The 17508-nt window shown below is 37.9% G+C and overlaps 1 protein-coding gene across 1 annotated transcript; it reads right to left on the bottom strand.

The window, feature by feature from the left end:
- Positions 1-676: 676 nt before the first annotated feature.
- On the bottom strand, positions 677-4405 carry LOC140137001 (uncharacterized). Its single transcript, XM_072158662.1, has 5 exons — positions 4355-4405; positions 3409-3543; positions 2995-3126; positions 2582-2713; positions 677-826 (listed from the first exon to the last, which is right to left on the bottom strand). Exons 1-5 carry the CDS (start codon positions 4403-4405, stop codon positions 677-679), a joined length of 600 nt encoding a protein of 199 aa, XP_072014763.1.
- Positions 4406-17508: the final 13103 nt, after the last annotated feature.

Genomic DNA, 17508 nt, shown 5'->3' with positions numbered 1-17508 from the left:
AGGTACAAAACTGCAATGATCTGCATTTAACTATTTCATATTAACCTATGACCAGTTTGCCAATTTTCTTTATTATGCAAAATACAGACCTAAACGCAACTACTTCAATCATGTCAATAGTTAACACATTAGAAGTGGGCATAAAGAACTATTGATTGTACTTCTAATCACTTTAATGATTTTTTACGAATCTACGTTTATTCAATTTGGGTAACAAACATTTTAGATCTTTATAATTCAAGAACGTGGTTACGGATGATTTAAACTAAACACCTGGATCGTGATATGATGGGTAATTCTATAGAAATTTTACATAAAGCTGAGTCCGTGTATTTTTCACCCGCACCTAGTACGATCATTCTATTAGTGTATTTGATAGTGTATTCAGTGTGAGCAATTGATCAATTTGTAAAGAGCATCAAATTTCAATAACACTCCATTCGTGGAAAATAATGGAGCGGTAAAACAATAGCGCGACGTCATAAGTGTGTGTATTAAGTCGGTTAATGGTCGCGGATTAGAACGTGAGTGGCTAAGAATGGCCTAGGGCCTCCGGCCCACGGCCATTCTTAGCCACTCACGTTCTAATCCGCGGCCATTATCCTATACAGAGTGTATGAATAAGCTACTAAAATAAAACTACATAACTACATACTTATACTACATACTAACTTGTCTAATAATCTACAATAATGCGCTTAAGTCTTTGCCTTTTCCCTCGTCCATAATTATTTACTATGTCTTCCATCTTCTTTTCGTCCTCATCACCACTTTCCACCTCCACATATGTCCATTTCTCTTCACGTGTCCTCTTCTTCTTCACGATCTGCAACAAATAATCAGTCAATGGTAAATTGCCATTAATTCCATTCAGGTGCGGGTCAGTTGAAAAACGGAACAGCGCCGTCGTAGACCTTACTAAAAATACGGGTGTTAGTAAAACGAGGCTCGAAAACTGAGGCTCGAAAACAAACGAGGCTCGAAAACTGAGGCTCGAAAATCAGTAAAACGAGGCTCGAAAACTGAGGCTCAGCCATTATTTCATTTGTAAAATCTTGTTTGGTTCAGACCTCGTTTTTCGAGCCTCGTTTTACTAAATACCCCCGGGTAATTAGTAATTGTGTCTTTGTGGGGGCCTCGTTTTTCGAGCCTCGTTTTACTAATTATCCGGCGGTATTTAGTAAAACGAGGCACGAAAAACGAGGCCTGAACACACAAGCACACACCCCCACAAGCCTCAGACACTTCCCACACCCCTTCCAAACACACGAGACACCCCACACAAAACCCCTACACACACACACACCCATGAAGACACAATTCAATACCGTAAAACCCCGTCTACAAGCATATAAAGTGCTTCTGATGAAAACTACATTAATCCAGGTGCCATTGTGGAGTTTGAGCAAATAAATTATGGATCCAAGCATATACAAACAAGTATTATTATAAGAACAATCTATTGTGTTGGCATATTTACGCTCGTTTCGAATGAATTTAGCTTTCATAAAAAACACTATATATGCTTGTAGACGGGTTTTTACGGTAGATACTATGGATTAAAAATGAAATAATGGTCGAGCCTCGTTTTTTTTGGGGCCTCGTTTTACTAATTACCCGGGAGTATTTAGTAAAACGAGGCTAGAAAAACGAGGCCTAAACCAAACAAGATTTTACAAATGAAATAATGGTTGAGCCTCGTTTTACTAATGTTTGAGCCTCGTTTTACTCATTTTCGAGGTTGTTTTTCGAACCTCAGTTTTCGAGCCCCGTTTTACTAAAAATACACAAAATATTTCACCCAGGTTTTGAACAACTGCCATGCCTTATATACATCGGATGGGTTTTACACAAACAAATATTTAATTGGAAACCGTCCCATTCGGCTATTTCGAAAACGTAGTCGTGCTTCTTTTGCTTGTGCATTAAATTATTATTATTTGTTTGTATTCTAAAACACTTTTAGAAACCTTTCATTTCAGCGTACACTGCTGCTGTGATTAAATTATTGCAGTTTTCACAAAACTCATTTCTAGTGCTGTAAAAATCGGCCCCACCCCTATACTCTGATCAGCTCGTAATAGTCGGGACTCGTAACATCGTGAATAGATATAGAATGACGTACACAGCTGCGCCCATAGTCGTAAACATCACTCAAATTATCGCGTTTTCTTTTCAATTTTGTAGAGATCACATTCACCAGTTCTAGTAAAACACGGTTTTTAACAATAAAATTGCCAATATTGTAACGATTTGGCACATTTTTTTTGTACAAAGATTGCACTATAATAGGCGTGACAAACTGCCGGAAACCGCTTCATAGGTGGATTTAGTGATATGAACCCTTAAGATACATACTTCGTCATTTTGTAATTATTAACTACCAATTTTACCCTGACCCTCCCCACAAGGCTCGTAATTATTGCACATCCCCTAACGTAGAGGCTCCCTATCCTTAATGCACACTTTAGTAGAAAAAAATCAAAGCGAAAGAACGGCAATATCTTTCTGATTACAAAATAGAGACGTGTGGTCACGGGCATAGATATTCGTGTTTGGTCAAACACAACTGTGCATTTACCTCCTTCTGTTCATGTTCTGTTCTTTCAAGCTCCACCGCCTTCTGTCTCTCTTGCTCCTCCTTCCGCAATTCCACCTCCACCAGTGCCCTCCGGCGCTCTTCCTTCTTCTCTTGTTCTCTCCGTTGCTGTTCCTGAATATGATATTTAATTGATGAAAAGAGTAGGTGTTGTGCAATAATTATGCATTATGAGCCCCGGTTGTAATATATCCAAACTGTATGCCAAAAACTGCTTGTCCCTTGCTAAAAATCACGAAAGAAAACATGGTGAAGAATATTTTTCAACTTTGGTGCTTCTTTGCTTTTGTAACGGTTTGTTTAGGATAATAGACAGGCATTATGCTGTTCTTGATATTGTTATTCTCTTTTTTCTCTTCGGGTTTCACTAAGTCAAATTAAAATAACAATCATACCTCCTTCTGTTCACGTATGTTCCTTTCAAGCTCCATCGCCTTCTGTCTCTCTTGCTCCTCCTTCTTCCGCAATTCCTCCTCCATCAGTGCCCTCCGGCGCTCTTCCTTCTCTTGTTCTCTCCGTTGTTGTTCCTGAATATGATATTTAATTGATGAAAAGATTAGGTGTTGTGCAATAATTATGCATTATGAGCCCCGGTTGTAAAATATCCAAACTGTATGCCAAAAACTGCTTGCCCCTTGCTAAAAATCACGAAAGAAAACATGGTGAAGAATATTTTTCAACTTTGGTGCTTCTTTGCTTTTGTAACGGTTTGTTTAGAATAATAGACAGGCATTATGCTGTTCTTGATATTGTTGTTCTCTTTTTTTCTCTTCGGGTTTCACTAAGTCAAATTAAAATAACAATCATACCTCCTTCTGTTCACGTATGTTCCTCTCAAGCTCCACCGCCTTCTGTCTCTCTTGCTCCTCCTTCTTCCGCAATTCCTCCTCCATCAGTGCCCTCCGGCGCTCTTCCTTCTTCTCTTGTTCTCTCCGTTGTTGTTCCTGAATATGATATTTAATTGTTGAAAAGATTAGGGGTTGTGCAATAATTATGAATGATGAGCCCCGCACAGTGACATCGCCCCGATATCTTCATGGCAGAAATCGCCATGGTAGATTGAATCCACCGCCACACATGGCCATTATACATATCGACCTGTTTAATAGTTTATAGGCCGAAGGACATGTGACTAAGGCTACTGACAATAGCCCCGATTACCTCGGTGACTGACCTCGTTGTGTGTCAGTCAAGCATGGTATGCCATAGGTCATATTCTTTTAGGCAACCTTCACGATTGGCCTATACACTGCGCTATATAATTCGGCACATATAAATCTGAATTATTGCGAAATTATTGTCAGTTTTTGACTCAAGACGCAAGCTACTGTCTCAAAGCGCAAGCTAACGACTATCATATATGTTCAAAATATATATTCATGTGCAAGGAACCACATCTGGTTTCTTTATACGAAATCATTTACGGGAGATATTCATCATTTTCTACACAGGTATCCAAAGATTTTCTTCTCATATCAAACTCGTGCATAGCAAATTCACGTGTATCGATCCCGGGTATTTATTGTAGTATCTCTGCTGACAAAATAATTATTAGCCAAGCGATATCCAAACTGTATGCCAAAAACTGCCCGCCCCTTGCTAAAATCCCCCCCACTCTCGGCCTAACTCACCGGCTATGTCCGCAGGCAATTAAAATGAACCTTTGAATTATAAAACAATCAACTTTTTGAAATTTGAATCTGTTCACGACTACTTTTTTGCCTTTTCCAATCATTTCAATGTAAATGAGCATACCTCTGTGTCTTTGACCACTTCTTTAGCATCTCTCTCTTCCAGATCCGTCATTTCTACGTCACTATCGTCATATCCTCTTTCGTCCTATGTATGAAGAAAAAATAATAAATGATAAAAACATATTCTATTATGTAATCATTTCTACCACTTCGAATACCCCGTGTTTAAAACTACCTATCATAAGAGCATCGTCCAACTGGTCCATGGCTCAACTCTATTCAGTCAGTTTTGTAACACTTAGGCAAAAGTGGCCCAAGCGGTTTATTGGCCATATCTTCACTTGTATTCCGTCGATTTTATTGGAATAAAGCTTAGCTGGTGGCTAAAGAAATTATCTTGATAGACATATAAATATCAAACCAAACATTTAGCGGCATACTTGTGTCATTCTATTTTCAAAATTGTACAAATTTTATTGTTACACCCTGTATACATAGATACATAGATACAACATTCCCCTATTTATAGTAAGATGACGTACACACCACATAATCGTAAACATCACTCAAATTATAGCGGGTTTCTTTTCAATTTTTGTAGAGATCACATTCCCCAGTTCTTGTAAAACACGATTAGGCGTGATAAACTAATGCCGGAAACCGCTTCACAGGTGGATTTAGTGGTATGAACCCTTAAGATACATACTTCGTCATTTTGTAATTATTAACTACCAATTTTAGCCTCCCCACAAGGCTCGCAATTATTGCACAGCCCCTAACGTAAAGGCTCCCTATCCTTAATACATACTTTAGTAGAAAAAATCCAAGCGAAAGAAAGGCAATATCTTTCTGAATACAAAATAGAAGTTCATAATTGGGACCAAGTCCGAAAACATGGTGAAGAATATTTTTCAAATTTGGTGCTTCTTTGCTTTTGTAACAGTTGTTTAGGTACATTGACAGGCATTATGTTGTTCTTGATGTTGTTCTCTTTCTTCTCTTCGGATTTCACTAAGTCAAATTAAAATAACAATCATTTACCTCCTTCTCTTCATGTTCTGTTCTTTCAAGCTCCACCGCATTCTGTCTCTCTTGCTCCTCCTTCTTCCGCAATTCCACCTCCATCAGTGCCCTCCGGCGCTCTTCCTTCTTCTCTTGTTCTCTCCGTTGTTGTTCCTGAATATGATATTTAATTGTTGAAAAGATTAGGCGTTGTGCAATAATTATGAATTATGAGCCCCGGTGGTAAAATATCCAAACTGTATGCCAAAAACTGCTTGCCCCTTGCTAAAAATCACTTTCCCCCCCCGGCCTGCAAAAAATATTTGCCCCCCCCCTTCTCCTTGCACATGACAAATGTTTGGGATCCCAATTAGCAAACCTTTTAACACGGTTTGCAAATAGGGGTCCCCAAAATAGTCTAGATATAAATGTATATTGCGAGCGCAGGGAGCAGGAAAATTGTGCTTGGGATGTCATGAAAAGAAGGGAAAAAATCAAGAAAATAAATGATGAGAACATAAAATATTTAAATCATTATGATACAATATCCAATCGTATACATTTATTCCCTACGAGAAGTCAAATTAAGATAACAATCATACCTCCTTCTGTTCACGTACGTTCATCTCAAGCTCCACCGCCTTCTGTCTCTCTTGCTCCTCCTTCTTCCGCAATTCCTCCTCCATCAGTGCCCTCCGTCGCTCTTCCTTCTTCTCTTGTTCTCTCCGTTGTTGTTCCTGAATATGATATTTAATTGTTGAAAAGATTAGGGGCTGTGCAATATTATGAATTATGAGCCCCGGGGGTAAAATATCCAAACTGTATGCCAAAAACTGCTTGTCCCTTGCTAAAAATCACGAAAGAAAACATGGTGAAGAATATGTTTCAACTTTGGTGTTAGACAGGCATTATGCTGTTCTTGATATTGTTATTCTCTTTTTTTCTCTTCGGGTTTCACTAAGTCAAATTAAAATAACAAGCATACCTCCTTCCGTTCACGTCTGTTCCTCTCAAGCTCCACCGCCTTCTGTCTCTCTTGCTCCTCCTTCTTCCGCAATTCCTCCTCCATCAGTGCCCTTCGGCGCTCTTCCTTCTCTTGTTCTCTCCGTTGTTGTTCCTGAAAATGATATTTAATTGTTGAAAAGATTAGGGGTTGTGCAATAGTTGTGAATTATGAGCCCCGGGGGTAAAATATCCAAACTGTATGCCAAAAACTGCTTGTCCCTTGCTAAGGGGTGGTGCAATAATTATGTGTACCCCGGGGTGAATTCTCAAAATGGTCTGCCAAAAATCGCTTGCCCCCCCCTTTGGCCGTGCCAAAAAATCTTTGCCCCCCCCTTTCGACGTGCCAAAAAACCTTTGCCCCCCCCTTTAGACGTGCCAAAAATCTTTGCCCCCCTTACACATGCAAGATTTTGGGAACCCGAATTTAAAACCTTAAATTGTCTTAACATATAATGCGAGCCGCGAGCGCAGCGAGCAGGGAATTTTGCATATTTGAACGTGTTCGTAACATTTTCCTACGCCTTTTAGGGCGTAATATAGAAACGGTGCCCAAAATATCTGTGCCAAAAATTGCTTGCCCCCCTTTCGACTTGCCAAAAATCGCTTGACCCCCCTTTCGACCTGCCAAAAATGCTTGCCCCCCCTTTTGGCCTGCCAAAAATCTTTGCCCCCCTATAATTCACCCCCGGGGTACACATAATTATTGCACCACCCCTAAAAATCACGAAAGAAAACATGGTGAAGAATATTTTTCAACTTTGGTGCTTCTTTGCTTTTGTAACGGTTTGTTTAGGATAATAGACAGGCATTATGCTGTTCTTGATATTGTTATTCTCTTTTTTCTCTTCGGGTTTCACTAAGTCAAATTAAAATAACAATCATACCTCCTTCTGTTCACGTATGTTCCTCTCAAGCTCCACCGCCTTCTGTCTCTCTTGCTCCTCCTTCTTCCGCAATTCCTCTTCCATCAGTGCCCTCCGTCGCTCTTCCTTCTCTTGTTCTCTCCGTTGTTGTTCCTGAATATGATATTTTATTGTTGAAAAAATTAGAGGCTGTGCAATAATTGCAATAATTATGAATTATGAGCCCCGGGGGTAAAATATCCAAACTTTATGCCGAAAACGGCTTGCCCTTGCAAAAAATCACTTTTCCCCCTCGGTCTGCCAAAAAATCTTTGCCCTTGGGTTCCAAGATGGGCTCTAGTGTTGGATACCTAAAAAGAAGAAAAGCACTAGCCTGGGCCGCTTTCTGGAAACTGGAACGCCTTTGGAGAAGCCCATCCCTGCCAATTGGAACAAAAATCAAGATGTTTGAGACAACTTGTGTCACTATCCTTCTGTACGGGTGCGAGTCATGGGTAATCACCAAGGACACGGAAAACAAGTCAATGTTAAACATCAAGCGTGTGGATCGGATCCCAAATGAAACCATCTACAATCTGACCAGCACCACTCCACTGGTTGCCAGAGTCAAGATTCATCAACTCAAAATTTCTCGGCCATATACTGCGTCTTGAAGATGACGAGCCTGTGAAAGAATATGCCCTTTATATTCTACCACATGGGAAGAGGAAACCGGGACGGCCGCGGACACTGTAATTACACTATGTACAGCACCTCCTGGGAGATACTGAAGGGATGCTGCAGTCAAACAAAATTGTTTCGCTTGCCCAAAATCGCAACAGTTCGACAGCTCCGCATCCGACTGATGATGATGATGAACAAAATCCCAGATATAAGCCATTGATCAATTGTCTTATGTTCATGCAGTTATTATGTTTTGAAAATGGACATATTTAAACTGTCAAAATATTCTTTATGCTGACAAAGGACTCTTTTGCCAAAAAAATGACAATGACCTATATTTCATCAAAACGAATAGTTACGTGATCAAAAATAAATGAGTAGGAATTCTATTCAAAAACATGAATAGAAAAACATGAATAGTACGAAGTGTCGAAATGTCAATGTCTCCGATCCAATCCAAAATTTTGCCTCATAAATAGATCTGTTATATCAGGGTCTGTGGTTATAAATGCAATACACAAGCTTGGGCGTTGTCACTAGCACTAACACTAACTAATAACTTACAATTGAAAACTTTCGAATTTAAACAACCTTCATTGTTTAAAACTTTTGTTGTTCAGGTTTTAATTTTTATTTATACTTTTAGCTGTGTGGAACAATCATTTGAATCCATTTGACTTACCGCTCCATCCTTTTCTCGTTCGTTAGCCAGTATGCTCTGAATGGCAAATATGGGAAAAAGACAAAAGAAAGTTGTTGTCACAGTCTAAATTCAAAACTGATTAAGGTCATGAACATAACGAGCAAAACTAATAAATTTATTGTAGGCCTACTTAAACACATTATTAAACAAATTATTAACGATTAAACAAATAATCATAAATCATCTGTTCCAATCAAATGCGTTTTCTGTATATAAATATAGGCCTAATAATTATGTTTGTGGTAATAACCACTCCCGTCCTATTGACTTTTAAGGCATATTATCATAGCCACACCCAGGGTAATATTAAAGTGTTCCATTTTGGCTGCTAAAATGACCGTAACGGATTGCAATTACATGAAGCATGGACTTTATCGTTTCATTAACTCGTATAAAAAAGTGCAACTTAGAACCTTCTTTGCCCTGTATGCAGAACTCTATTGACAAGGTTCTATAAAAAGAACCTTAAAGATTGGAATAGGCCTAGGGACGTTCTAATTAATTAATTCAGGGACTCATCATCACAAAGTAAAGAAAAGGTAAAAGTAGTGTACCATTTTTTGGTATTAAAAAGTAATTTTCTTGGATATGGCCTAAAAAAGAAATGTTTTGATTTGAAAAAAAAAATAAGTAGGTAGGTAGTGATTTAAAAAAAAATTTAAGTATATTTAAGGTCATTCTTTGTTAAAAAATTACCAAATGCAGCATTTAAAGCTGCTGTAAACTGCGTATGATAAAAAGCCTTGGATCTTTTTTCATCTTATTTCTTTATTAAATTTTTGTTTCCTATTTTTTATAAATTATTCTTTCTTGTAAAAAAAGAAAAAAAAAGTCTAGGGTCCTCCTACGGTCCAGAGCTGCAATGGCTGAAGATCTGGTCTTGACAAGAACGGCCTTTTCTGAAGCCTGCCTGGTTGTCTCTCATTTTCAGGTCCAACTCGTCCTAAAACAGTCTAATTAGTTTAAAACGTGGTATATACCACAGTTGAGACTAATTCGGCAGTTTTTTGATGATTGCTTCAGGATTATACCGATTTGGAACGCCTCAGTTCATAATGTTAATGAGAAAAATACGAGCTTTAACCTGATACCAAAATCTGCCTTTTGATGGCGTAAAGTTGGGGATGAGGCTGTCAATCAGGTTACCCACCTTTAAAGCCCATTGGTTTTACACACTAATCATGCTAATTAGTATTTTCATCCATATGAATGAGAAAGCATGCCCCGATCAGGCCCACAGGGTTAAAATTATTTCTCATTCCATTCTCATTGTTTTGAATGAGAAAATCTACAGTTCAAGTAGTTTTGTCCAATTCTCATCGATTTGAAAGAATTCTCTAAGTCTGAATTTTCCACCAGTGAAGAAAGGCTGTTCCATAGCTTGGTGCAATTACGGATAAACTCCTTCCATATGGAACGTTTAGATTATGTCAGATTGGGAAGAGGGGCTGTAATCGAAAAAAAAAATCGTTTAAGCCGCAGCAGAGCACAGCAATTAGGCCTAGAGGTAATCTAATTGCGCATACGCGACCTCAGTAATAGCTAATTAACTATTATAGCTAATTAGCCCAGCTATATAGCATGCAATCATGCATGCATGTAAGCATGCAAGCAGTAGTATATTATGCTGATTTTACGGAGAGGTCTTTTTTGACAGATTAAGGTTAAGGTTAATTCGTTAGCTCACCTATAATAATATATGCGAGTTCAAAAGGTTCAGCATATTGGTATCATTCATTGGAATATACATGTATGAACATATGTTTTTAGTATTATAATTATAATCATTAATTATATTACATAATTATTTTCCATAGTATCACAGTATGTGAAATCATTTTGATATAAACCAAAAATTATTCAATATTCATGTAAATATTTCTGTGCAACTTTGATCATGCGCTATTATAGTGCGACTTCCTAAGGTATTTTGCTACATACCGGAAGTAATACCTGCATGACCTTTGAACCCAATGGATGTATGCAAGTAATATCATGCTATATTATAATTTCCTGTTATAAAAATAACTTAATATATTAATAATAAATAATTTTTTTCCCCATTTAAGCTAAAATGGTGACATAGGCCTATGGTGCAAAATGGGAACAATTTTGTGCGAATAAGTCATTAGACAATTATATGTATGGTATGATTTGTATTGTTGTTATATGCAAGACCTTCCATGATACTTGGTATTATAAATAATAGTGAATGACTATTAAATTTCACATGACCCCCCTATCAGGAAAAATAAAACCACATAACACTCCCTGTTTGTCAAAGTGAAAATCACATAACCCCTACATTTTTCCCGCCCCCCTCCGCATTAATAATGAGCGGTCCCTAAGTACAGGAATTTATACTCACGTCTATCTGCTTATTGGTGATGGTCTTCACCGATAACCCGAGCTCTTTCAAACGGTCCATTATTGGCGCACATCGTAGCTATAAAGAAAATTGCAGTAAATTATAAAAGCGAACTCGTATAGGCCTACATTAAACTGTGTTCACGGAACATGTTGAAGAGTTCAGATGCAAAAAGTGATATATCCACTCTTATATTATGATATAAAGGCTATATAGAACTAGTCAAAAAGTATATAGAAAACATAATAATATGTGCCATTTAATAATAGGCCTATGTGCCAAATTTGGACGGTAGTCCCAGATAGGTCGTCCGAAATCTGAGACCTTTTTTTTTGTCATTTCCAGCCTATTTTACAAGTTGACCTTAGCCCAATCCTGCTGATAGGACTGTTTCACCATAGACTGTGGTTTCACCCTGATGACCCATATGACCAGACCCCGGATGACCTGTTGGATGACCTTTGACCATGGATGACATTAATTTAGTGTTTGACACCGCTATTACATGAAAGTTCCTATAGTGCAACTATGGTGCAACTATGGCCCAAGTAAGGCACCCACAAATGCGGCTATAATCCAAGTATGATTGCAATTAGACGTTTTAAAAACTGTTCATACGAACAATATATGCGATGCCATAAATTCTTTTCCAGGGTCTAATTTATTCGGACAATCAAAATACATTGCTTTTTGTTTTATAGGGTGCCAATTTAAAGCTCATTATGATAAACATGCCAACGTCACTTTGCCTGTATTACTATACTCTATAGCCTACATTAGGCTAGCTACTTATATTTAAATTTTTCTTGGGCATTTTGCCTTGTAGCAGGGGTAGGCTAAATTTTCCCCTTTCTCCTGCTTATTTCAAGCCATGCCCTGGGATAATTACACTATAATGAGCTTTCTGTCTGTCTGTCTGTCTGTTTGTTTCTATTAGCAGTCAAGTCACTAGGGACCTAAAGAGAGTATAGGTCAAGACCCAGATGTTGGCTACCTGGCTACCCCCGGTGGCTACCTGCCCAATTTGAAATGCACCATAATGTCTACCCAGAATTCATTGCTGTGTATAGTGTGGCAGAAAGTGGGGTGAAAGGTCAGGGGAATGAATCTGTCTCTTGGGTTGTCAGAAAGTGCATTGGCAGTAGGCCTAAATAACTCGATTCTGATCACACTACTTGCTCTGGTGCACTGCAGGGGCGTAGCCAGCTTTTTTGGTCAGGGGGGGCAAAATAAAATTCGGAGGGGCACAGACGAAAAAAAGTACAGTTGCCTCAGGCTTTATTGGGACGATGTGCGCGTGTAGCGCGCAAAAATTTGTTATTTTACACTATTTTTGCCCATTATCAGGATGGAAATGGCTTTATCTCTACAATGTGCGTGCGTAGCGCGAAAAATTTTTATATTTTAAACTATTTTGGCCCATGATCGGGCTGAAGTTTGGTAGAAAAGGGGCTCCTTGCCCCTTTTCTGTTCCTTTGGCCTCCTAATTTTCTCTTTTATTTCTTGTCAGAGGGGCACTTTTTTCTTTCATTTTTGTCAGGGGGGGGCACTCTGTCCCCCTGCCCCTCCCCCCCCGGGCTACGCTACTAGTGCACTGTGTATTTATAGGCCCATATATATTAACCCTTTAAATGAAGGAAGAAAGAGAGTAGGCCTAGTCAGTTAAACAAATAAATAGGCCTACATACATTAATTAATTAATCAATTATTATAGTTTATTATTAATAATTAATTAATGTCATCCATGGTCAAAGGTCATCCAAAAGGTCATCCGGGGTCAAAGGTCATATGGGTCATCAGGGTGAAACAGTCCTATCAGCAGGATTGGGCTTAAATAACTTGATAAAATGAGTTGAGAAATTGGGCTGAGATACACTTTGTGCTCAGTGGTGATTGCATTATAGATAGTAGGCCTACCGTAAACCTTCAAATGAAGAAAGAGTGCCGTAAATTTACTTAAGTAAATACATCAAACCAAATATTCAGTTTTAATCCAAATCACGCAAAAATTCACATTATGGAGATAGGGGAAGAGGAGTGTTACCATTGTATATAAATTGACCATGAAACACATGGAACACGTTCATTAATGTAACGGGTTTTTTTTTATCACATAACACGTGTTCAACTTATTTAGAGAAAACTAGTGTGAACACCTGAGACGTGTTCATAAGATACAGTTGAACACATGACATTGTGTAATAAGTGTTCTAAAATATATATTTCAGAACATCAGTGTTCAAACTACAAGAACACCAGTGTTCAAATGAAACAAAGAAAGACATAAGGAAATTGAACACGTGTCAAAAGGTGTTACATATGTGTTCTAAGTTTTGAAAATGTTGTCCAAATTTTTCAAAATCAAATATTAATGTAACAATGTTTCCTTTTTGTGATAGTGCTAGGTAAGTAGCCTAGACACTATTTAAAGCAAATTTTAGTATGGATATGCAGACATCTTTTCATAACTTATCTTGGAAACATAGACAGAACACTAGTGTCAAGTGTTCTGTGACTTTTACATACAGTGTACATTAAGTTAAAATCGCTAATTAGGCGGGACATGCCTACAATAAGGTCGTGTTAAAGGTCATCAAACCGAGGCCATCCGGAGTCAAAGGTCATATGGGGTCAATACTCATTTGCAGCAGCAGCAAGAAATGCTGTGGTTCTCTAGCTGTATATAAAGTTTATATAGTACAGTTTATATAGTTTTGAAGATAAAGAACAATGAAATATGACTCACCTTCTTCATATCGTAGTAACGCTTCGAATTGTCCGCCCTCATGGCTTTCTTCCCGATGTTTTCCATACATTCAAAACCTCTGTCTGTCTCCCAATCAAGATGGGAAAGCTGCCTCTTGACCTGTAAAAAAATCAATGACGTATAAACATGATTAAGGGATCTGGAATGAGCGTTTTGAGCGTACATATAGAAATGCATTCTGAATACGAAGAATGTCTTTCTGATCACATATAATTTTAATTTTTTGAAATTCACGATATGTAATATAATTTTTATGACAAATTATTAAAATTTGATATTTTTCACATATATAACAGTCCTCGAAGTAAATTTTATAAATCAAATGACATATTCTTAAAGTGTATGTAGCTGGGAGGAAAAGCCGACGATCAATTGAAAATTTTGACCTTTCAATACGAAAGGTCAAAATTTTCAATTGATCGTCGGCTTTTCATGCCACCTACATAGGCTACACTTTAAGTATAGGCATATATAAATCATCAGATTTATAAAGTTAACTTCGAGTACTGTTAAATATCAAAAATATCAATTTTTAATCATTTGCCATATTAAAAATGTGTATTACATTGCGAATTTCAACAAATCAAAATTATTTGATATCAGAAGGACATTCTACGTAATCAGAATGTATTTCGATATGTCTGATGTGCTCTAATGTCTGATGGGGCTTGGGAGAGGTGCCAAACTAGAGTCCTATATAGGGGCTCGAATACCATTTTGCCCAAAAGTATCAGGTAAAATTTGATAAATTAAAGTAAAGTATTAGATTTGATCCATGCTATAATAGTTCAACATTTTATAGTTTGAACAGTACTGCACGAAAGAAATAAGTTAGGCTGCCCGCCTAACTTAATTAGGCTGCCCGCCTAACTTAAGAAATGGCAAGAAAGAAATACGTTAGGCTGCCTAACTTAAGGGTAGACGAGGTATTGTTGGTCGAAGCAACCTAAAAATCGATTTTCATTATCTAGATCAATATATTATTGAAAAATAACACCTTGATGTTTTGCAAAAATTCATTCTACAAATCGTATACTTTGCAAACTTGCTTAAATTATTGTTGTTAATGAGTTATGTACATTTTACAAAAGTGTTGTTGTTTCAGCCCTCTTTACAACGTAACTAAAGAACCGCAGCACCTATAAAAGTATATCTGTGATATTTTAATTCTTCTACACACTCGCTATGAATTGGGCAATGCAGTTTTTGCCAAACCTCACTACCATTCGTAAGATGCCGTGAACTACCAAATCACAACAGTTTAAAATAATTAATAACCTTAAAGGAAGGAAGAAGAGAAAACAGTTAATTTGCACGTATAATTGAGTAGGTCCAAGTCTACTTATCTGTGGTTATCTTGGGCATTGGCCAAACACATGCCAAAAGCCTGTGAAATTTACTGCGGGCCCGTCGATATGCAGGCCTGTAACATTTTGTCAGTATTAAGACGGACTCTTTCAATATCAATCCATGCATGTGAGTCTCCAAGTCTAATAAAGTGTCAGTCAGGACCAGTGTACATGTAGGCCCAGTTTGAAATTAAATTTGAATTTGCAAATTGAGTTCGGACCGACCCCTTTTGTTATCTTTAGCAATACTGCTCAACACTTATGCAAGCATCACTCTGCATCCTGGACCCACCCTCCTCAGAGGTCACCAAATATAGACATCTATTAGACGCCTAAGCCTGACCCTGACCTATTTGTTGTTGTAGTGAAATCCTGACGTTCTTTTTTCTTCATTGGGTGAAGCTTCACCTATTACAAATCATGAAAGGTGTGAAGCTTTGACTAGTAATTTGTGTTTTCTGGTGATGTGACATCTATCCACTACCTGTCGCCATGCTTCCTATAAATCCCCAATGATAGTTGTGGTTTTAAAGCTCCAAGTTTGCCGACTTTTATTACATTTATTTCCTTCCCCTTCTATGACCTTTTGAAAGGACACCTATGCTAGCTAAGCTCTGACCTCAAAGGGCACTTTTGCCCACCGACCACTCCTTTGTGCCTGAGTTTCCAATGTACTTGCTTACTGTTTACATTATTTTCTTTTGAAAAATTGCCTTGTTGCCCTTCTCAAATTTAAAACAGTTGCTGTGATGCCCTTTTGAAATATTACATATTGCCGTGCCGCCTCGCCTCGCCTTTTCAATGGAAATCCAAAGCAATTATCAACTTGCCCTAAAAAAGTGCCCCCTGAGATCCTTAATTCGAGGGCTTGTCAGTACATACAGTAATAACCACCTATAGAGCATTTGTAGAGCATTTGCAACACTCCCGACTTCAGTTGCTTTACATTGGTGAAGCTTGATTCTAAAATGTACAGCTTGAAATATAAAAATGGCCAATAATTATGGTGAAACAGTGATGAAGCTTGAACTATGCAAATGGCCAGTATGGTGAAACAGTGGTGAAGCTTCAGACCTGCCGAGAACTGACAAAAGTGAAGCCTCACCTATGGAAATATTTCAAAGGGTGAAGCCTGGACTAACACATTTGCTGATAAGAGTGATGCTTTGCCTTTGCTTTTTGTAAAGTATGTGAAGTGATGGTGAAATCCTGACGTTACAAATAATTGGCTCAGGTGAAGAAAGGTGATGACCTGAGGAGGGTGGGTCCAGGCTGCAGAGTGACGCCTGCATTAAGGTGAAGCCAAACGAACAGGAATGGTTGTGCACATGCGGAATACTGTTTATTGTAGTTGCTTTTGGTAGTTGGTCCTTAAATTCTTTGGAGTAAGGTAGTCCCGAAGGTAGTTTGTTCCAGTCTTGTACTGTCCTTGGCCAGACCGAGTAGCAGTCCTTCGGTCCTTTGGTTGTCCGACAGGGGCAGCTAGAGACTGTTAGTGACACTAGTACTAGTTCTTTTGTGGTCGTTCATAACAAATTATTGTTGATATTATTAAAGTCAGAAAATGGCAAGTAGAAGTAGTTGAAAGTTATTTTAAAGGAGAAAATTAGAAACAGAAAAAAAATAAATAATTATTTAGAGATTTCAATTTTGGACCCGGGCGGTAAACAGGAAACTAATAATTAAGTGCGCAGGACCTTATGGAGTTTTATGGTTTAAAAGCACTTTGTATGCAGAGATACTGTAAAAATGGGCAGGACATGAGGTGATATGATGAACATATATATTGATGTAAAGAAGAGGGGTACCGATGAAAATCATGATATTAGGCCTACATAGGCCTATCCTTAAATAATTTAAATCAGAGCATAATGCATAACAAGAAATGAATAAAAAAGAAATAGAAGTAAACAATAGGCCTACCATATTGTGTTTTGGTATTCAAAAAACAAAATTTGTCTTACCTTGTTCTTTACTATTCTTATGCCTTTCCTTCGCTTCCTCATGTCCAAGGGTATCGGTGCGCTGGTTCTGGCCTCTCTTACCATACTCTACAATGGTTAATAAACAAAATGCACGAAACGTTATTAATTTCATAAAATGTCCGCAACGTCATGAACGTAGGCCTTTATTTTTAAAAAATAGTTCAACATTAATACTATGATGTGGAACTAACACGTGGATGCACTCACACAACACAAGCATCCGATGAAATGATGACGACATGAGAGCTCACGAGGTCACTAGGCTATCAAACTTCTCATAGAAGTATAGCTAGCTACATGTAATTTTACTTCCTTCCATTAATAATGTTTTGGGAAAATTTTGAAAATTTTGGCTAGATTAAGGAAAAATTGGGCTGTTTTCCGAAAAAATTGAAAAAAAAAAAAAAAAAGGACCCATTCATATACCAAAATAGGCTTTGAAAAAGGGGTCATTGATATACCAGAAGGCCGAAAATGCTACCCATGTTTGCGGCACATCTCCGTATGGTC

The sequence above is a fragment of the Amphiura filiformis genome, chromosome 17 (assembly GCF_039555335.1).
Source record: "Amphiura filiformis chromosome 17, Afil_fr2py, whole genome shotgun sequence".
NCBI lineage: Eukaryota > Metazoa > Echinodermata > Ophiuroidea > Amphilepidida > Amphiuridae > Amphiura > Amphiura filiformis.
The sequence above is the reverse complement of the archived record's forward strand: the minus strand, read 5'-3'. Positions and strand labels throughout refer to the sequence as shown.

Coding starts and splice junctions, on each gene's coding strand:
- LOC140137001 (XM_072158662.1), bottom strand. CDS start 4,405: ATGACGGATCTGGAAGAGAGAGATGCTAAAGAAGTGGTCAAAGACACA. Junction 2,714..2,994: donor ACATACGTGAACAGAAGGAG/GTATGATTGTTA, acceptor TATCATATTCAG/GAACAGCAACGGAGAGAACA. Junction 827..2,581: donor CAGAACATGAACAGAAGGAG/GTAAATGCACAG, acceptor TATTTGTTGCAG/ATCGTGAAGAAGAAGAGGAC.